This window comes from Strix uralensis, chromosome 2 (genome assembly GCF_047716275.1).
Source record: "Strix uralensis isolate ZFMK-TIS-50842 chromosome 2, bStrUra1, whole genome shotgun sequence".
Taxonomy (NCBI): domain Eukaryota; kingdom Metazoa; phylum Chordata; class Aves; order Strigiformes; family Strigidae; genus Strix; species Strix uralensis.
Genome location: NC_133973.1, coordinates 35,653,246 through 35,676,155, shown reverse-complemented (window position 1 = coordinate 35,676,155; position 22,910 = coordinate 35,653,246). Strand labels below are relative to the sequence as shown.

The following is a 22,910-nucleotide window of genomic DNA, read 5'->3' as shown; positions in this document are numbered from 1 at the left end:
TTAAAAGCTTAAAATATATTTTATTTGGCAGCTTATTTATCCAAAGCCATTAAAGATCTAGTCCCAGATAATAAACTGTATGGTTCAAAAACGTGACAAAAACTTTCCTTCCCCACTCATTTTATGTCTGTTAAGAAGAGACAAAAGGCGTGGCCAACTACCTGAACTAGAATTTTGAATAAAACCAATATAGTGGCTTAATGTCATACCTCAGGTTGTCCTATTCCAAGAAGAGCAGTGGCATGTCCATAGATGATTACAACATAATTAATAATACGGAGATTCAGTTGCTGCAAATAGAAACATGCACAAGAACACTTTGCTGCTAAGTAGAACATTACTGTCTAATGTGAATTCACTACAACAGAGCTAGGAAACTCCTTCCTCATCCTTCTTATCATAACCTCTACCCAGATTTATGTTACAATTAGCATAAAAAGTGAAGGTTAACCACACCTTTACCGCTGGTCATTTGGCACCCCTATATATTTTAAAGTGATTAATCCTGAAATGTCTGCGTTTAGAAAAGCTGTAACTACAGGCCTCGCTATGTTGACTTCATGCAGCGCAGTGCATCTTCACTATATCACACTCAAAATTGAACAGATTTTTTTTTTTTTAAAATAAAAACCCCCCTTCCCAACCTTTTTCTTCCTAATGAATTAGGTCACAATTCCAGATAGATTGGTGCATTACCTGCTTGGACAGACAACTTGTTGGCATTGCAACAGCCCTTACTAAATTGGGAGCTTTAAATGCAGCAACGCATGTGCACACACATTGTCACAGAAAACTTAATACTACAGTACAATAATTTAAAGAAATCTAGGACAACAAATGGGTCAATGGCTGATTGGCTAGATACATATACACAAAATTTCAACAGTATTCACCATCAAAGAGTTATCTAACCTGAATAATGTAAGTTTTTTACCCTACGTTATTACGAATAAAGGGTAAGCTGACAATGGACAGTAGTTTCTTATCAAATAAGATATTTGATAAGAGTCTCTATTATTATTCTTATAAGAATATTATTTTGGTATTTTTTAGATTACATCTAGAAATGCATGTGTATGCTGAACATTACAAAAATACATCCTATGCTACTATTGGTTTTTTTATCCTGTTCTCATTTGTCAGCTCTTTGGTGTACATACTGATTGGCATTGTAGTCAACATCACAGGCAACAATTCAATAATAATGACTATTTTGGTGAAAGAAAAGAATGAAACGTGGTATTGAAAGCACAAACTTCAATTACTCTAATAAACTCATTCCTCTCAGTTTACCTTTAATTCTGAAGAATTTAGAATGCTCAACAATTGTGAAAAGGCTTGTTCAGCACTGTGACACCGCTGGTCCATCAAGGCTGTATAACCATCACAAACAAGGGATTTAACCTCTTCTGGCAACATAGTTAAATCCACCTAAAACATTAAAGAAAACAGTAAATCCAAAAGAAAACAACAGTCTTTTTATTTTTTTTAAAGCAAGCTATTTGCTAAAATACTTATCCAACAGACAACTGTTAAAATTCTGTACTTCCTACAGTTTTATCACAATTTCACTTTTAAAGCAGCAAATCAGGTACATTTTTATAAAATTGTTTTAAATTCAACTTCTAAAAACTTAAAGATTTTCATGGACCTACTGCTGCTAATCTCTTAATAATCCAGGTTTTGTTCTAAGTATATATGCTTTTCTCTCCAGGAAGTTTCAAGTTTAGTTCAAGCATCATTTTAATTCTTCTTACATATATAAAAAAACCCAGATTTACGCTTTTCCTCATTTGTACACTCCATTTTATTTACATTTTTGAAAAACTGAGAACTATTTCCTTCTGCCTACACCTTCTCTCCATCTAGGTTAGTAGCTCGTGCTAGCAGGTTTCAGAATGCATTGTTATTAGCCTTTTGCAACAGATACTTCCCGTTCCTGAAGTCTGCAGGAACTACCAGCAGTAAGACTGTAAATCAAGACCAACAGTTGCAGAACTAGGACCTTCTGATTAAGCCAACTAGTAATGCATTAGCCTTACAAAAATATGTATTTTAAAGGAAATAAGGGTTCTTAATGCAGGCAGAACCTGCTCCTGAACCCAGTTTTGTCTTATGAGGTGCTTAATCAGAATAGAGATTTCTGGTATCTACTTCCCCAAATTAACAGAAAGGAAATGATTCATTATGTATGTCCCCATGATTTCATTCAAGAACTTTGGGATATTCATCATTCATTGCTGATAAGACCTGAGAGGGAGAATTCTCAATTTATGAATTTTATAACATTTTAAACAGCCATCCAACAAAATGTCCTATCATTATTTCCAAATGTATGTATCAAACACAGGAAAACATATTTACTCAGAACTTTGGGAGAGGTATTACAAATCCCTGAATGATTCCCGGCAATTTTTGTAATTTTTCTTACAAATCAAGATACAAGGGAGCTATATTACAAACTCATGGTTTTAGCTAAGTTATTCTATGATTACACTGAGTTTTTTTACACTGATTTCCAGTGCGAGGTCTTACAGGAGGGGAAGGAGGAGAAGCAAAAGACTACCAGCAACAAGACTGTATAAATCAATGTAATCATACAATCTTTGTCTCCTGATAAAAGTCAGGCTGAGCATCAAGTGTTAAATTTTTGAACAAAATGAGATTTTGGACAGTTATACTAAAAGGTGACAAATCATTTACACATAAGGTCGTATGCTAATGAAATCCCAGTTACCTGTTGCACTGTACAGAAGAGTTTATCTTGGACAGCTTTAGACTCTATCTTCAAATCAAGGTAATCTCTACAAATAACAGGACAATGCCATTATGAGTTTGTACATGTACTTTACACGTAATCTTATTTCCAAGAAACAAATTTCTGCGCTTTTATCAACTAGATCACATTTGCCTACATCCTAGAGATTATTACGGCACGCTTTCACAACTGCAACAACAAGTACTGTAACACTATCAAAGATTATGATACTATTCATATAGTTCATATACTTCTGGCTCAGGAATCGCTAGGGCTTCAGCAAAGTAGCAGTCTTCATCATTTTATTTCTTTTCTTTTACCTTCTCCACCTTATTCTCAACTGAGTTGATCTTATGAAAGGGTGGGATAGGTGACTAGAGAACTTCCCTATACCAAAGGCAGCAGTAGAAGGTGCTTAGGCCTCTTTCCCCTTCTCTACTCTTTTAAGTAAAAGATCCTTTACCCTAGCAGAACCACCACTTAAAATCAAATACATGTAGCACCTATGCGTGGTGGGGGCAGGAAGAGCACAGAAGAAACAGAGCTGTTCTTCCTGGCTCTTCCTTTCCACTACTGTAGCAGAAACACCATGCACAGCTAGAGAATGGTGAAAGTATAATGAAGAGGCAAAGTATTGCTTAATACTGCAAACTAAATCCTCAGTGCTAAGATTGCTAGTCAATGCTTAATTATATATTGCCTTTTGCTAATATACATTCAGTTCTGTCCCACATTCAAAGGCATCAAACGCTCATCATCTGAGATAAATTGTTTACAGTGTCAGAGGATTCCGTAGATTTTTGGAAGCCTAGCAACCTGCTAGTTACAGAAACGGAGATAAGATTGTAACTGACCATGCACCTCACTTGTTAAGAGCTAGTGTGTTTTTTATAGTCTAATAAACTTCCTTGTGAAAGAAGCAATTTTGTAGGTGGTTCAGTTACTTTAAAGAACATTTGTTCCCATAGTGAATTCTATCATTTTTCCACCCCTCTTAAAGTGAAAGTCGTCAGTGGCAACCCAGGTAAATAACATAAATGGCCTCTCCTGCGACAAAAATTCAATTGTCCTAGCTACAGTGGTATTTGAAAAGAGTTATGGAAAAACAAAACGATTGTACTGTAATAAATATAGATTAAAAGATTGTGGGTTTTGTGATCACACTTAGATTAGGACTGGGAATAATCAAGTTTAGCATTCAGGCTTCCTAAAAGCCTGGACTCTTCTACATGAGAAATCTGCCTTTAAAAATTATCACTTAATGGACACTTTCCTATTTCAGTGCAAACAGCTTATTTTGCTGTACCCCTCAACTGAAAAGCACCAGCTGAAAAAGTATACAAGCAAGAAAGCACAGTCAAGAGTTTAATTTGTCTAATTGCACAGCTCAGGTTAAAACACTGAAAGCTTCCATCTCTGTGTGTCCTTAAGTAATAAGTCATCATTTGCCTCAGTCACCTTACAAATAAGACAGCAGTAACAGTTCTTTACTCCTGAACTATGTATTAGATGAGCAAATACGTTAGCATATGGAATCACCTACAAATGCAGTGATTTCTCCAAACCTGTTTGGAGCATGTTGGCCCCAGTATCACTGGAAATAATTATTTCTCTTGTTAAACTTTGTTTTAAATGTTATAACAGATGGAAGCATAAATTTTGTCCATAAAGTCTATAGTGTTTCTTATCTCAAATAGTTTAAATTTTGGCCCCAAACCATCAAACAGATTTATATGCAGAATGTTCTACAGGGAGTATTGGTGTACTTAGACACTGATACACCTTAAGCAAAAAATCAAGTCTACAAACAACCTAAGGATGCTTTAAGTTGAAGTTCTTCTCTAGCATTCAATTTTGAGACTGACTTACAAAGCTTCCCTCGCAGTCAAACCTCCTCTTCTTAGCAAGCATATGAAGCGTCAGAGAAGTTTGAAAAATTATTTGGTACACAAAATAGAAACAGTACAAAGAGGCCTTGAAAAATAAGACTGAGCTTGAATTATGTTGTGGTGTGAGCTTGAATGTAACAATTGGAACAAGATTCCTACTATCTTTTGCTGTAAAGGAAGCACATTTTTTTGTTATGGCTATACTGTGCAACTTGCTTTTGGGCAATGTTTTTTAAACAGTAGTTATTAAAATTATGCCTTCATTTACCAATGTAATGTAATAAGCGAGCTTTGGAAAATACTTAGTTTTCAAGTAGTAACTCAGGCTCTTTGTGAAAACCGGAATTTTGTGAATTTTAATCAGCTATCTTAACCAATGTGAACACAGCGATGAGCAAAGAGCAAGCACCAAGTCAAAGTTGCATTAACTCCTTCTTAAGTGCTACACAAAATAACTCAAAATAATAATAAATTATAAAATAAGTAAGATTTCTTACCTCGTCTTTTCAGAGTCACCAGGTTTGTGTTTGGGCCTTCCTTTGTTTTGATGACTTTGGCCTGTAATGAGAAAAAAGTATTTCAAACAAAACAATCATCACCTAAAACAAAGAAAAAAAAATGCACTCTGAACTCACGTTTTGCTTTATAAATAATAGATCTTAAACATTTACAATAGTGAAAATTAACACACACAAGAAGTTTTTCAAAAAGTCACCTCTGAGTGTTACAGTATGAATTTGATACTATTTTTATTAAATAGTATAGGATTTTATTAATCCTCTAAAGGGGAAAAGATACACCAAATAAACAGAAGAATCTTAAAATTCTGTAACATACTATCTGACTCCACAATATTGTAACAACTATTAGACTCCAAGCTAAAGAAGTCAGTGTTATACAAAACCACAGTTATTATTCACTAATAGTTGATAACTAGAATATTTTAAAGGAAATAATAGATCGTTATGGATGTTCAACTACAGAAATTTTACAGAATCTGCTGCTTCAAAAATACATTGCTAAAGGAGTTAAGTTCAACCCACATTAATCTTAGAAATGTAAACATATGAGTTGAATCGAGATAAATGTCCCTGATTGCAAAATAAAAATGTTTGACGATGTGGAAATACTGGGATCACAAAGACAAGAAAGAATCTATCACGTGATACTGATTCATTTCTAACTCTGAAACTTAATGTCAAAAACTTAACACAACTAACTGGACTAACACTAAACTTTACTAATACATACCACTTCAGAGATCTAACACTGTTGTTGATTAGTTACAGGGCTCTACAAGCTGAGTAAGCAATTCATAGTAACAAGGAAGAAGAAAACATGTTTTAATACTTTATTGTAATTGGTCAAAACCAGGAAACCATGTCATTAACTGCAAAATAATCTCTCAACTGTTCTCTGTGGAATTAAAACATGACATTAGGCATGTGAATGTGCACATGCATACTCATAATTAAGTCAAGAAGTTTTTAATTTTCAAGAACCTTAAGTCAGAACATTACAAGGCGTTAATGACTCAACAGCAACAGTGACAATCCACTTACGGGAGATCTGCTTTCTAGTAACTGGACAATTAGACAAGCGAGGCAAGAAATAGCATTTCTGGACTGGTAAGGAACTAACAAACAGCTAATTCAGTTGCAGAACTACTGAGCATATTGCAAGTGTTCCTTATTACAGATACAAGTTGAAGGGGTGCAGACCAGCAGATTTTATTTTGCTAAACCCAATGGATGTTACAAGGCATATAGGAATGCTGCCTTCTGCATCAGCTACCTGTTCCAATAGGGTATCATTCCAGCTATAATCTTTCAGAAGCAGCTTAGGAGGCAACTGTGACTTTTCAAAAATCACAGAGACAACATACAGTCCAGCACCTGGATTCAAGCTATTCAAGCACTGGAACCCAAACATAAGGTACAGCTGCCTAAATCATTAAATATTGCTTGATTTATTATTATGCTTATGATGAACTACATAAACTCAATTTTGAAAAAAGGGGTTATTTATCTTTAAAGTTTCAGTAACTATCTAGGCTTAAAAATTGTTTATTTCATGATACTCAGAGAAGTATTTTCTATAATTAGATACAAAATACTAAAAGACACTGATTACAGAAAAATACAAATCTACCCATTAGAGTAATCTCACTCAAGCCGGGGGGATGTCTCATGTACTCATTTCTCAAGTTAAGTTATATGCATACACACTTCATGCCTTGTGCCAGAAGTAATTTTTCATTAAAAACTGCTTAACAACATAAAGTTTAAATTAATCTGAACAAAAATCTAACGTCACAGACTGAACACATTCAGAACTATTTCATGAACCATTTCTTGAAATTTGTCACACGGGACTCTGAATAGGTGTCTCTTGAAACAGTTCATATGCATCAAAAACTCCAAAGCAACAGTAACTATCATCACAAATTCCTCAAAATAGAGACATTTAAATGATGGAAAACAATAATCCTTTTGAAAGCCAAAAACCACTTAAAGCATGTCATCATTTAACCATTTAGAGATAGAGAAATACTACCTTTTCTTCATTATATAGGTCCCTCTCCCTTAAGGAACCAACCTATCATTCAAAACAAATCTTACTGAAGATAAAGAAATACAAGACTTCCCTCTCACCAACAAAAGAAAGAATTAATCAATACTCTTTTTTCATTGAATGATCTAATTTAAAAAGCCATTCAACAAAAGTTATTTCAGCAAAAATTCCTACAGAAACTACTATTCCCATATACCACCCAACTTAAAAAGACATTACTTTCAGATTTTTAAAAAATACTTTAAAAAATATAGCAAGCAAATCCTGTTGAATTATAGTTAAAATACTTGAGATACATTAATTCAACAGAGAACATGATTCACTTACCCCACAAACATTTTAAAATATTAGTAGAAGTAGTATTGTTTTTGCTAGACATTCCCGTTAGAAGCGAACAAAGATATTTAACAGAAACGTACACATGCTCAAAAAAATAGTACATGCAGACAAAAACTGAAATTAAAAAGGATGGTAACTTTAAGATAAGATACAGGGGCATAAAGTTCCTTTACATTAAAACTCCTGCAAGTCTTAGCCTTTGTTCACTTGAAGGCTTAAGAAAAAGAAAGCTATTCTTCCCCACCCACAGTAAACTTGTATCAGCTAGTCATTCAGAGCGTAACTCCTCCTTTCAAATCAAAGCCAAATCAAATATTTTCTTCTACATCTGTACTGACATAAGTATGAGGGGAAGAGGAGGAGGAGGAGGAAGGAAGAACAGAAAAAACCCACAGAATCAGCAAAGGTTTTTTTTGAAATTACTATGTTCAATGCAACATTTCATAGATCTATGGTCTCTCTAGGCTAGAATAATTTCCAGTTCTCTCCCAACATTCATCCTTTCATCACCCCTTTTCCCTCCTCAACCTCTCTAAAAAAACCAGCTATCCTTCTGACACCCTGCCCCTTCACCGGTATCAGCAGCACAGACAGACTGCAGACACCCTGCCCCCTGACCAACAAGGGCAGCAGGACACTGCCCACATTATTCGTGTGAAGTACAATTCTCTCAAATCCCACTACTGTGGGTGGAGCCAAGGGGCAGCACAACTCCTGCCTGCATTTGAAAGACATTTGTACGACTTGGTCTTGCTGCCAGGTGAACTGGACACCAAGTGTCCTGGACAGTCCCCTGGAGCCAGGGCATCACTTATAATCCTGTGTTTGCTATCAGCAACTGGGCAGGTTGCTGTACAGACACTTTGCTGATGATTTTTTCCACTGATTCAATAAAGCTTTGTTTTATAACATGTCGTCAAATTCCATTACTATCCAGACCACACCTTCTCGCTCAGAAAAATGTCTGGATTCACTTAGTTGTCATTTGTGTCAAACTCATTCAAAATTTCCTATAGCCTCTGTGCATCTCACATTTTGCTCCTTCGCACCATCTACATATAGTTCTTCAAAATTGATTTGTATTCCAGAGCTTGACTTCCCCTTTCTAAACCCCTTCCCTGAGTCATGCTTTCTGCATTAAGTTCCTTCAGCACTTCATAGTTTCTTCTTTTCTTTATTATCCTACAACATATCTTTTCAACAAATTCGTCTTGACTCTTCTTTCGCAACCTTTCCCACATTTTCCCATCTCCCAATAAATCCCTTAATTCTTCAAGATACATACATCCAAAATCCACAAGAGCAAGATCACTTCTACTGCTTATTTTAAAATAATATTTTGTAACAGATCTTCACTAGTTTCCTAAAATCAAATTTTGAAGTGCTCTGAACTTTGGCACCTATTCAGCTAAGTATTTAAGTATGCAAACACCAAAGAACAGGACGGCTGGGCACCAAGGACTTCAGACTGCTGCATGGTCAGGACTAGAAGGACCCACTGCCTTGGAGGTCACAGCTTGAGAATTCAGCATAAGCATTCAGCTGGTCCAGATGCAGTATTCCATACAAACATTAGAAATAAGAAAAATCTCGGAATGTCAGTGAAATATCTTATGCTTTCCTGGTTATAGCAGTTTAGCAGGTGATAAAAAAAAACAAGCAAAATTCAGGAGAAGATTTCACTTTGAAGATCAGAATTGCTTGCACTTCACTTTCATCACAGAAAAGTAACTCTGGCACTGTGGGAGTTTTAGTGGGTGGGAGTTCTCTCTATAAAAGGGATTGGGTGGTTTGGTTTTTTTATTCATTTAAAAAAAAAACCCAAACATGGACAGTAAGTCACACCAACTTACACCTCTCAAACTTTGTAGCTAAAAAATCCACTCTCAAGTATTTTTTGGCCTTCCTCTCTAACCCCAGGATTATTTTAAGGATCAATAAGGAGCTTTTAATACCACAAATGTGAATATTGAACCTACCCACACACTTCTCTTAAATTTAGATCCTTTTAGATCCCGTACCTGTCTCAGAAGGGAAAGCATTTCTAGCCTGTGACTCGGCATTCTACTTTTTAGTTCCAGTTTCAATTCTGAATTCATCCATGTAAAGTAGATTCAAACTACAAAAGCATGAAGGAAATAAGACAGAAACACAGGAGAGAAGTATCTAAGTAACTGCAAGCTAACAGGAAAAGAAGTGAAACATGATAGCTTACTGTTGTGGAAATAACACTAAATACACTTTTGCTTATTAATAACGGCAACAGCAAAGAAAGAACCGACTCGGACTTGATAAATAGCAAAAACAAACTCACTTGGTAGAAATTCCAGAGACCAACCTTTGCTTTCTGTTCTTTGGTTGTCAGTCACCTAACGACAAATAATTAGTTTGGTTTTACACAGATAACAAAAACCAAATAGATATCACTCACTAAATTTAAACAAAGAAAAAACCTAAGCCACTAACATTTAAACAAAGAAATCACAATGATAATACAGTATATTATGTCCCCAATCAAGAGGTAAAGAAAAACGATTTCATTAAATCAAAGTGGATTTGTATACTTACACTTTCCCCCCAAATTCATATCAATTTATATTATCTACTAATCCGACAAAATAGCATTTTCTGCAGTTATATTCATCCCAAAGGAAGACAAGTTTACAGACCTACATTATGAAGATTTTCCCAGCATAAAAGCAAATGAAAAGTTCTTGTAAGACAGTAAAAAAATCTTTAAGCACTTCTTGTGCATTCTACAACTGCTGTCTTTTTCAACAAGTTCTAACTTTCATTTCCTTCCCTTTGCCCTTGTACATTGGTTTCATTTTCCCCACTGAGTCATTTTTTTGCTGCCCCACCCACCTGTGAAACTCAGAAGTTTTTTCATGTACGCACTGTTTTGACCTTGCTAGTAGGTTCACATGATTTATCATCTTGTTTTCTAGATTATATAGCTTATTTGTAACATACTTTATAGGCTAAATTATAACAGTTTCATGATCTTACAATAACAATGGTAAAGACAATCAGAAAGAGGTACAAATGTTTCTTTAATAATTATTGTGAAACTGAAGAACTGTCTGGAGGTTCATTATTAAATTTTTAATTCCATGCTGTTACAGCAGGACTGTCAAAGTCTGCATGTGTCTACCAAAGCAAACCACACAGGAAAATTTATGCACATTCATTATACTGGCCATGAGGCACTAAGATAGCAACAGCTGGGAAATTCCACTGACATCCAGTAGCAAAACCCACCTAAACCAAGGTAAGCACCAACAAAATCCCCCAACTTTCCAATGTTTTGGGGCTGTGTGTTTGATTTTTTTAAGGAATAAAAACATATGTACTGGTTTTGGCTGGGACAAAGTTGATTTTCCTCATAGCAGCTCGGATAGTGCTGTGTTTTGGATTTTTGATTAAAGCACTGTTGATAACACAGGGATGTTTTAGCTATTGCTGAGCAGTGCTTGCACAAAGTCAAGGCCTCTTCTGTTTCCCATGCTGCCCCGACAGCTGTTGTGCACAAGAAGTTGGGAGGGGACACAGCTAGGACAGCTGACCTCAACTGACCAAAGGGGTATTCCGTACCATGTGATGTCATGCTCAGCAATAAAAGTTAGGGGAAAATGAAAAAAGGGGGTGAAGCTCTGAGTTACAGCTTTGTCTCCCCAGGTAATTGTTATGCACGATAAAGCTCTGCTTTCTTGGAAATGGCTAAACATCTGCCTCGAAGTAGTGAATGAATTCCTTATCTTGCTTTGCTTGTGAGTGCAGCTTTTGCTTTGCCTGTTAAACTGTCTTTATTTCAACCCACGAGTTTTCTCACATTTACACTCAGGATTTTCTTGCCCATTCTGCTGAGGGGAGTGAGCAAGCAGTTGTGTGGGGCTGAGCTGCCTACCAGGGTTAAACCAGAACAACACAGTACACCATTGTACTTTCAACAGTAGAATAACCTTCTAAAATGCAGAATTAGAGGCTTTTATTGGTGGGTTTCTTTAGTAATCCTTCACTAATGTATATCCTTAATTATTTTTCAGGAACAAAAATCAACCATGATCAGAGAACAAAATTTACTCTATTAAGCTTCTGTGGTGGATGCACCTACCTCCTTGACCAACTAGTGGTAGTTTGGTTCAGCCTCCAAAGGAAGCAAAGGCCTAGTCTGTGACCAGGCCATGAACTTCTCTAGTTCCAACCAGTTTTTCTGAAAACCCACACAGGGACAGGGTGACACAGTGAGCTTTGATGTGTAAGAGCTTGGAAACCGGAACACCAATCATGCGATTAACACATAAATGGCATAGTTCTTCCAAAACTCATTTGGTCAAGGAACAAAGGAAGTTGTGGGTACAAGGAGTCTCATGCTTACCTTTGCCATCACATGTAATTTGACTACGAGCCAACCACTTTATCCCATAATATGACAGCCCAAGTGAGCTTTTTTTGACCTCTCCCTTCTAAGTAGCTGGCAGCATGGCAGTGATCTCCTCCTGAGTTGGGACACCTCTCAAGGTTACTCCCCAAGGTTGAGGAGTAACCAACCAACTGCAGATCTTTGGTAAATGATCAATATTGCACACAACCTTGTATCACAGGGCATTACGATCTTGTATTGGTAATTTTGAATCATTACTGTATCCTCTGTGCAATAGAGTAAGAGATTGAACCTTGACATTGGACTTTAAGCCTCACATTTACAACATCTTACTTCAGTATAACCACTTTTGCTGCTACCTTCAGCAGTGGTTCTCCAAGCAGCCTAAATTTCCCCTGCAAGAGCTTCACATTCTCCTTTAGCCTTCCTCACCAAAAAAGTTAGTAAAAATAATCTAGTAGACTATTTGTGCTTGTGAACAGTCTTTTAAATTCAAAGAATGAATCTAAAGAATTACAAAGGGCTAAAGTAACACAACTCCATCTTGCACTACACTACACTTGTTTTAAACACACAAGCCAAAGAGATACTTGAGAACCGCAAAACCCTAGTTTTAAATACAATGCAGTTAAGCATACTATTTAACCAGCTTTCTCCCGTACAAAAGAAATCTGTTTACAGAGCATGAAAATAATGGTCTATAACAATGCAAATACCTTAACGTCACAATATCAGTGCTAAAAAATGCTCCAGTATAGCAAAAGCCCTGTATATGAATTAACTTTGGATAAAGCTTCTTCCACTGAACTCCATTACACCAGTACACGTTAACTCAATCCTCTCCTAAAGCCAAAAGGAAGCCCACATCTGAATGCACATTGACAGTTGATTAAATCAGACATGACTTCAGTCTCACTTTCAGTAAGCCCAAAGAGAGTTCTCTCCTCCCCATAACATATGGCCTCCACCTTCTCATTCAAGCAACAACCTCCCTCCCACCTTCTTTCAAATCCTAAGTTCTGAACACTGATTTGGTAGTTAATTATTACTGGAAAAGTGCACTTGGCTGAGAAAGTACACAATTATTAAAGCACAGTGGCTGCAAACTTTCAGCCACACCACTAAATAACACATTCCAGATGATGAAAATCAACAATGTTAAGCCTTGTAATGCCAGCTGTAGCATAACTTACCCTGGTATCATGTTTCTGATGACACTGACGATCTTTAGGATCAGATTGTGTTCTCCTTCTGTCTTTTTCTATTTCTTTTTGTTCTTGAGAAATTATTAAATGAGACTCTGAAGAACTGCAGTCTCTGATATGTAAAAAGAGAAAACCCTAGTTCTTCCAAGATTTATGTCTTTTCCCCATATTTAAGACACAAATCATACATGTATTGTGAAACAACAAATACAAGAAGTCTAACCCTCATAAAACTGTAATGGCCTAAGCATATTTAAAGGATTTGATCAAACAGCCATTTTTATACCTTCACATTACACAGTCCAAGGCTATGCAAAAATGTAACAAAAAAAGTGCATCATTTTCTATAAAAAGGACGGGAACAGATGTACTGCATCTTTTTTTTGTAAAAAAAAAAAAGGATGGTAATGAATTAGAAAAATTGTTTTTAAAGATTAATCTTGCCCAAGGCCACATTTTATCTGTGTATTATAGAAGGGAAACAAATTTAAGTTCCTCCAGAATTTTCAGGTTTACAAAAAGCTGTTTAGTAGTTTACTTACTGTACTGGTTTTGAATGACAGCACATTACTACAAGTAGACCAATAAAAAAAAAAATCAAAAAGATCTTTCAGAAAAATGTTTAATACAAAAGTTACAGAATATATTGTAACTTAGCTGAATCTGTGAACACAGAAACTCTTTTACTTTCTCTGGGCAAGGCAAAAGCACAGAATAGATGTGACAAAACCAAGTTCCTACAAATGATGATACACGTTCATTTTTACCATTGCCAAAATGCATTTGCCAGCATTCAGTTCCTCAAATCAGATTAGCATCTCCCAGCGAACTTTATATAGCAAAGTTAACACAAAAAAGTGGGTGTGACTGCACATTTTCAGGCACCAAATTTCTTCAACAGCAAAGTACTTAAAGTTGGGAGGAAAAACACATGAAAATGTAACTGCTTCCTGCTATTTCCAACATGGGTAAAACTTAATGCTGAAGGAAACTGCTTGCAAGTGGAACACATCTCAAGATAGTTTATTTAGTTCATAAAAGCCCTCTTTACTCTTAGGCTGCACTCTGGTTGCAGTTCTGGTAAGTTTACTTCTTCCATTTTTATTTACTGATAAATAACAAAATTTAAGCAATATCTATGCTATGTATTACTTAAATCTTATAGTAAACTCGCTAATTGAAAAAAGTAAACTTGACAGTTGCTTACTTTTTCTCAAGAAGCAATTTCTTTGGTTTCTGTTTATGTTGTTTAATACCTACAGAAAATTATACAGGAAGGGGAAAAAAAGAAAAAAAGAGAAATTAGTTAGTTTCAAAGGAAAGTTATTAATGAAGGAGTTCAGCTATGTTCAAGGCAGATATTGAAATGAGAAAAGGTTACCATTGATTTCTTCTAATGTCTTCTTTAACTTGTCATTTTGTTGAATAAGATCCTTAAGTCCATCAAGAATATTCTTGCATAATTCCTGAGCTCTCTCATTAGCTTCCAAAGCCAGTTCGTGTTCCCCCAGTAATGACAGTGCCTTACAGAAATGGTAGTGACCCTACAAGGACATAAGTTTGAGTTTCAAGCATTCATTCACACAAATAGAAGAATTTATATTCAAAACAGCTGCAGTAGACAATAAAAAGTAAAATTTTACATACTCAGAAGTTATCTACTGCACCTGTTTCAGGTCCAGTGATGATTCATCAAAGTTTTCAACTATTCATAAGACTGGAACAGAAAGATAATTCACTAGGAGTAGCATCTAGTCCCTGGCTTTGGAATAGAGTAAATTTTCCTTTTCCACTAATCTCAACTACTACTTGGCAATTTTGTAACTAACCCTTATTTACTCTTCTTTAGGCCAAGAATATTGGGAAATACATGTTGGTCATTAATCAGGATTTTTTTTTTGTAAGGACTACATATATTCTTTTTAAAGCATTGTGATAACATAGCTATGCACAACAATGTAATAAATGTTTTCTTCTGTCTTTACACATGCAGAACACCATGTAACAACACTTACAAGCATGTCAAAATAACATTTTTTAATATAAAAGTACAAGCAAACTATGTATTTGGCTGACTGAGGCAGAACTGTTAGTCCACAAGGTACTGTGTTCATTCCATGGTCATTAGTGCTAAACACAGATGAGAACATGTCACATCCACCTGGGTCAAAGCTGTAATTATGACTCTGGGTTCTTATGTTTACAGTACCAACAAAATACAATTTTGAAATGCATATGAAACTAACCTTTGGCCAATTAGGCTTCAAAATAGTTGCTCTTTTTCCATCAGCAAGGGCTCTCCTTAGAGAAGGGAGCAAAAAAGAAGAGGTATTTATTAGTTGTACTTCAGAAAAAAACCTACAGACCAGATGTACAAGGCATTATAAAAATACAAAGTGAATAAAAGAACAGTTCATTCACCTGTGTAAAGGCACAGTCAGATACCACTTCTTAGCTGAAGTTTACCTGGGTTAAAATGTTACAGTCTCAATTCACCCATCAGATATTTATTCCCTCCCCCTACCTCCTAGGTTTTCCAGCATTTCTACATATGTACCTACCCCCTAACTGGGTTCTAACAAAATGCTACTCTAAAAAGCAAAGCTTTAATAAAAAAGCCTGACTACCAAACCTAAATATTTTGACAGAAATCATAAAGTAGTTATGTCATCATAGCTAGAGATTCAAGGGTGTAAGTATTAACTGCTGAGCACTGAAAGACAGTAATCTCCAAACATCCCAACAACTGAAGAACATGCCCGACTCTGACTTTTTATATAAAAGGTGTCATGGAATAACCGGAATTAAAATGTTGGTCAGGTTAGAAGAGAAGTAAACTATCCCTATGGCTATGGGAGAGAACACAGTGCAGGAGCTACCACCTCTGCAGATACCCATCTGCCCAAAGCAGGCAGTTACAGAGTTTATATACCTTTGGGATATACCACTCATTCTTCACTGCACTACAGCTATGCATCAGATAAGCAGGATGCAGTAAGTTACAACAAAGAGCTATCATGTTGTGGTGGTGCAATCTTCCCCCACCTTGCAGGGCTACTCGGTGCCTGGTGTGATTCCCACCTCCCCACCCTGCCCCCAACTTCTGGGCCACATACCAACCTAGGGCAGTGTGGATTGCAAATAGCAGTGGACCAGGGTGTTAAGGCACCCCCTTGATGTGCCTGGCTCCTGCTCTCCCTATCGCTTGGGAGTGGTAATAACAGTCCATCACCTCCTGACAGCCTGGTACATCTGTACCTGGGACGTGGCCGAGGGAGGGCAATTAGAGAACTGCACATCCATCAAGTTCTGGGGCTGCGCAACTGGTGGAAAACACCAGAATATTTCATCACTTGAGTTGGGCCAAAGTGGAAAAGTACCTGATGAAAGTCAATTATCTTGGACCCTATAAATAACAACCCTAAGTGAGACCCTGAGCTCTCCCGCAGGCCTGTGACCAGCACTTCCCATGAGCGGGACACCTCTCAAGTAATAACTCTTGGAGGTACCATTAAAGCCAACAAAGGGCCAGGGTGAAGTCACCCCCCTTGAGTCTCAATTAGCACCCGCTGAGGAATGGCAATGCACTGTAAGTATTTACTTCACACTCGAGAAGAGGGAAATTTTAACTGTAGGCTAGCCTTCTCTTTCACCCACCTCTCTACCTCCCGCTGTGTTTGGATATACACAGCTGTTTTCACAAGTGTGGGTACATACATATTTCACTGGATCCAAATATTTGTCTGTCTGTGTGTCTGTATGTCTTGTGTTTATGAGTATACATATATATCTATACACACACTGATTTAGGATACCTTGTAGTAAGTTAGTGTGAATCTTGTCATTTTCTAGTTAAGTCCCTATTTTAATCATAACATATTTTACTGAATTATTCTGTAATCCTTAAACTGGTTAATGATTAAGTGCTGCTAGTCATTAATAAATCTTGATTTGCTGCTAAATCATTACTAATATTTCCTTCTGCAACACATAGGGAGTACTTCAGATGAGGAAGCTTACAATTAACCTCACCCTTCAACAGCTGGGTCATGCTGACTCAGTAAGGCCTTTAGAAAATGTCTGCAGCAAGACCTAACTTGAGAAGTCTGCAAAGGCCTATGAGGCATTAACTATTTTACCTCCACAAAGGGAGTGAATATGGAAAAAAACCCAAACTTGTTTCACATGAAAGTGTTCATAAATTGCCTAGTCACTACCACTGTTTTTTGTAACCATTGTAGCAGGAAAGCTTGTACAGAACAATCTGAAGGAGGAGAACGAGATGCTCTGTTGTAACAAAAGCTGGATACTAAAGAAAAGCCTGAAAGAAACAGTAATTGCAAGACAAGGAGTATGTTTTACACAACAAAATTCTTCAAGATTTCAGGAAGAGTTAATTCAGTGAAATGAAAGCAAGTTAGAACAAAAAACACCACCCCCCACACCCAATTAGAGAAACCCGGGGTAGTAGTGGCAGAATTTAGAGATGCAGCAATCCATTTTAAAAAATCAGTAGTAAAAAAAACCCACAACAGAACTAGGGATTAAAATGAGAGAAACTGCACCATATTCATATTGCAAAGGAAGCAAACACAAGGAAAAACGCTTGAGTAAAAGACAGCAGGGTATAGAACCTCAGATACTATGGGATTATAAAAGCAGTTGAAAAGATCATAAAAAACTGAATCACTCGTCTTGTTCTCCAGTGTGTGCTCAGCTTTGTTTTCACCCATCCAGTCCTTCCTCCAGCGCCACCTTTCGACAGCCTGGTGCAGTGCAAGGAAAGTTGCCCCAGACTACTGTCTAACATCACGACAGGAGGCCAAGGGAAAGGTCCTGTCCTGTATGAAAGCCTGACAGGGGACACGGCCACTGTCTCTCACGAGGCTCTGAAAGTGGGAGGAATACACCCTCCTTGGATAAAGCCACGAACACTCCAGCACATGATCTGGAGAACACCCTATAATTGCGTTGTCCCGTAATACAGTATTGCCACTGCCATTAGCAGGCCATAAGCTCAGCACTGAGTTTGCAAACCCTCAGGACTGAGGCCCCTTGGTCCTGCTCAGCCTGAACTGCAGCTTGACCTGCCTGAAGTTTTCTTTCACTTGGTTTAACCGTGACATCCATTTCTCTAACTAACCGGGTGTCTATGGCCTTTTGTTCTACTTTTGTTTATTTTTGTGTGGTACAACCATAGATTTAGATGGAATAACTGCTTGTTACTGGTATCTATACAGAAGGAGGTATTTGTGACTCCAGAATGATGATGTCCTGTAAAGAAATACAGCCCTGATATGAGGGCAGAGGCCTTGAGAAGTGGAGACACAGGATGCAACAAAGGAGTACAGGCAGAAGATGACAAGAAATGGGGCACAGGATTGGCAGTGGAGACCTCAGTGGTCAGTTAAAGACATGCCAGATCTAGACAATTATGTCTTTAAGAGTAACAAAGAAGTAATATCCATTAAAAGTACCATGAACAGTAAACTCAGATGTAACAGGGTACTGCATACCAAAGACAGAACAAAGGTATAATAGCACATTGGAAAACACAAAAGCAACCCCAAGTGGATCCCAGAATGACGAAGAAGAAACCATCAGCATGACCATCACATTCCCCACAGAGAAGGGCTCTGCATGCTGACAGCTCTCTAATCCCACTGCTACAGCAATGGAACTGCTGACCTTAGTACCTACCCAGAGGGGCAGTGGAGGGGTGAGCATAACACCAAGAAAATGGGCAGAAACTAAGAATCATGTGGATACTAATTTTAATTACATTGTCATTATTTCCTTTTTATTCAACAATTAGATCTGGACTAATAACAATTTGACCCCTTAAGATTTCAGTTATACTAACAACAAATTCTTGCGTTGGCTTTACATAAAAGGTACACATTCACCTTGCTCATAAACAAGATTTTTAGCTTAACAACTGGCTTAAGGAAAATAACCCCCATACCCACACTGATCTCTTCTTCAAGAGGTTTAATAAAAATCACAATACTCAGTGGTACTGAGATTTCTTTTGTTGTTGTATACCCCCCCCTCCCCCAAATTTTAAATGGTATTACATACTGCCAGCAGATACAGCTAATATTATTCATTTTTCTTAGTATCAGTTTTCTGAGGACACATCACCACCATTACTATAAACTTAAGTTTTAAAAATACTATTTTCCTAAGTATATTGCCAGTTTTTAACTGCAGATCACCAGAATATCTCAGATTATAAACAAGGGGTTACTTACTTGTACTGCCTTGTGAGAATTAAACAGAGAGCTCTGTTTCCATACAAAAGATGGTTTGCAGGACTTAAAAAAAAATTAGAGAGTTAGTAACATACTTTTTTTCCTCCTTAAGATTTTCAAAAGTAATGTAAGTTTTCACAGTAGTTGTCTGCAAGCACTCTAGTACCAAATTATATACAAGCTTCCTTGAATAGTCCCACTGATTTACAAGTCACTGAGAATATTAGTTTTCATCATATAATAATTTGTAAGATTCAAATCACTCTCAGCCTACTTTAAAAAAAAAAGAGATATTTAAACTCCTTCCTCAACTCACTAGGCTCTGACAAACATAGCAAAGCACACCTCAAATGGTCCAAAGATATGGCTAGTACATGGCTACTATGTTCCCTACAATCTCATCTTTGTTTAAAAAAAGAAAAAGAAAAAGGCATGAAGCATGGAAAAGCTAGCTCGACTACCTGACTGGGCAGACTAAGCAGCAGTTCTACAGAGCTAAAGCATTGTCCCCAGCATACCTAATGGAGAATGAGAAGAGGGAACTGATAAATGTAATCCAGCAACCACCAGAAAGGAAGCCAAGGGAAGATGCAGTTAGTTAGGGAAGGAGTGTGATGATGAAGCAGATGAAAGTCAGCTCACACTGGGAGAATGAGAAACGAAAGGCAGTGCACAGAGCAGATAAAAGAAGGATTCCGTAGCTGCTAGACATCACTGAGCTATCCTTCACCTTCCAGCAGGGTCTTCAGGACGAAGAAGAATTTCTAACCAGTAGCTGTACCAACAGCTCAGCTCTACAGCCCCTGGAAACCATAAGACTCCCTTTGTTCTTTCCAAGCCATGGGATTTCCTTTGCTCTTTCACTGAATTCTGCTCCTCCCTCCCATTAACCAGCTACCCTGAGCAAAGCCTTCTTAGCCTGCTCCATCATCTCAGATACAGTCACTTGACCAAAGTCAGCCTACCCACCTTTTCAAGATTGAAATTGGGATTAAAATGTATCCTACTATGTGACATAAAATCTGAAGCAAGACATCAGTAAAATGCTAATCCTTTCAACTGCACGATTATAAAGCTACAGACTTCAAATAGACACCAGAACTTGTAAAAGCAGTATTTGCACAACTACAACACAAGTAGCGATTACACCAAATCAGTGTTCTGTAATTAGTTGATATTCTGTGCAGACTACAGGAAGGGGGCAAATGCTCTATATGCATATGACAAATTCTCATTTAATCTCTGTCTCCCTGCCCCTTTATAGAGTCCAGGGAAGTCTCCAAAGCCTTTCAGCAAATGGCTTTTGGGAAAAAATTAAACAAGACTTACAAAAGGAAATTAAGACTGTTGCATACAGCGTTCCCAAGAACATACTTGAATATTTGTTCTTGCTCACTTTTTCTGCATCATAGCCGAGACAAATATTTACAACAGTTGGTCACACTGTTCTGCTGGAATAGTATTTAGGAGGGATGATACCAAAAGTGGCTGTTCACACCAAATAACTTATTTCCTTTCAGGTTTACTGTACTTACTGTTAGTAATTTTAGATCAGCCTTAAACCCTAACAGGATTTTCGGGGCAGTAAAAGTGCAAACAACAACTAGTAACAAGAAACAAAATAGAACAAAAAATGTGTTATATAGTTTTTTTTTTTTTTAAATTAGATATCATTGGCCTCTATGCAAAACTATACAGAATCAGGATAAATCTGAATAAGCTGAATACATAATATAACACAATCTAGTTAACCAGGTTAGTTCTTACCAAAACTCTATGGCTTTAGTATATGACATTATAGCACAATCAAAGTTTCCTTGGGAAAATTCCTCATTTCCTTTCTGTTTCATAGATTCACTGTTCTGTGGAATCAAGAAAAAACAATTCAGCAACGACTGTAATGCAACTCATTTGCAATGAGAAAAAAACATTCGACAAGAGGCAACTAAGTTTTTATGCTTATAAAAGCAGAATGTTACATATGCACTATTATTGTAATTTAATACTTTTAATTCATTGCAATTAATGAGCTTAAAAGTGTACAAATAAAAATGTTATGCAGACAAGAATACAACGAACAATAATTAAAAAGCAGGACTAATTCAGAAGCTCTCTTGTGTTCCATAACATAGTCATCAAAAGCAAGAATGCATCAAATAGCAAAGTAGGCCGAGTAAAGCACAGCTCAACCAGTTCCCTACTCAGTTCCTTTCAGTGTAGCTCCTGAACTACAGAACTGTAGCACGGAAGACACGGGATTTAACCAGACCCCCATAGAAAAAAACCACAAACATCTACACTAAGGGAACAGATGGCAAAGAATTTGAGAGCATCTTATTTCTGTTTTAAAAGGATCAAGTTGAACAGTCTTCTATCAATATTAACTATATTTCCTTGAGCTTTTTGGGTGGTGAGGAAGGGAGCGCTCTCCAATGTACGCTGGCAACATAAACAACTAATGCTCTGTTTATTAGGCCAGGATCTCTCAAGGTAACTATTTATGTCAGGATGATTACTCACCCAAGCTTTTGAAACCTTTACCTTTAATCATTTGGTCATTTTTATAATCTTTGATCATTAAAAACCCCCCAAAAATAACAAGAAAAAAAGAAAAGCACAACCACATTCTGGTATCTTCTCTCACCTTCCTACAGTTTTCACAGGTCACAGCTTTAAACTCTTCAACTAAATCACAATCTTCCAAAGCAACTTTAGTAATATAACGTTTACCTGGAGACAAAATTCAGAAAAATACAGTGGGTGAAAAAGTTAAAGACAAGAAGTAGGGTTTATCTTCTGCTGCTAAGAATCATACTCTATTTTCTGACTGAAAGCAAAATTTGACATACCAACTAAATAACAGAAACAAATTAAGCAACAGAAATGTTCAAAAGAAAATGAATTATTTATTATTGGGTAAGCCCAAAATAACTGGCTGCAGCCCGTAAAATATTTAAGTACTTCCCTAATTTCAAGCAATCAAGTGAAACGCAATTGTATTTTAAAGATTTGTATTTAAAGAATTTGTACTTCAGTACTTAACTATAAAAAGATTCTTCTCCTTACATGCGAGTTCAACTTCTACTACCCTGTTACCTACTGCACAGCTGAGTTAGAATGTGTATATGTAAAAAGTAAGACCAAAATACAAGCCATTTAACACACATCAAATACAGCGGGCCTGGGAGCTTTTTGTAATTTCAGCAGGACTTCTCCTGCTAGTGTTAATATCTTATGGTAACTCCCATGAGCTACATAAGCTAATTTTTGAAATATGACTGACATTTCAATTTTGACAAAATCCTCTGCCAAATGGTTAACAGAAAGACCCACATAGTATTTCAGACAACTTTTAACTTAACCCTAAGTTAAAGGGATACAGGGTGCACATACAGCCCATAAATGGACAAAGTGAAAAAATATTGAGCTCCTGTTCAGGAAGAGCACATACACTGTAAATACAACCCACATACAGAGATTCAGGGAAGAACTGACTGGTTCAAATAA

The 22,910-nt window shown here is 36.8% G+C and overlaps 1 protein-coding gene across 7 annotated transcripts in view; it reads right to left on the bottom strand.

The window, feature by feature from the left end:
* TTC3 (tetratricopeptide repeat domain 3) overlaps positions 1 to 22,910 on the bottom strand; it is a 62,737-nt gene that overhangs the window by 30,337 nt on the left and 9,490 nt on the right. For all 7 annotated transcript variants that reach the window (XM_074858328.1, XM_074858327.1, XM_074858331.1 and 4 more), the window contains exons 8-19: positions 22,048 to 22,133; positions 21,171 to 21,265; positions 19,404 to 19,466; positions 15,396 to 15,450; positions 14,531 to 14,693; positions 14,357 to 14,405; positions 13,138 to 13,261; positions 9,875 to 9,929; positions 5,145 to 5,205; positions 2,738 to 2,804; positions 1,294 to 1,431; positions 210 to 290 (exon numbers count right to left, since the gene is read on the bottom strand). In XM_074858328.1, coding sequence (XP_074714429.1) covers positions 210 to 290; positions 1,294 to 1,431; positions 2,738 to 2,804; positions 5,145 to 5,205; positions 9,875 to 9,929; positions 13,138 to 13,261; positions 14,357 to 14,405; positions 14,531 to 14,693; positions 15,396 to 15,450; positions 19,404 to 19,466; positions 21,171 to 21,265; positions 22,048 to 22,133 — 1,037 coding nt within the window. The remainder of the gene's footprint in view (positions 1 to 209; positions 291 to 1,293; positions 1,432 to 2,737; positions 2,805 to 5,144; positions 5,206 to 9,874; positions 9,930 to 13,137; positions 13,262 to 14,356; positions 14,406 to 14,530; positions 14,694 to 15,395; positions 15,451 to 19,403; positions 19,467 to 21,170; positions 21,266 to 22,047; positions 22,134 to 22,910) is intronic.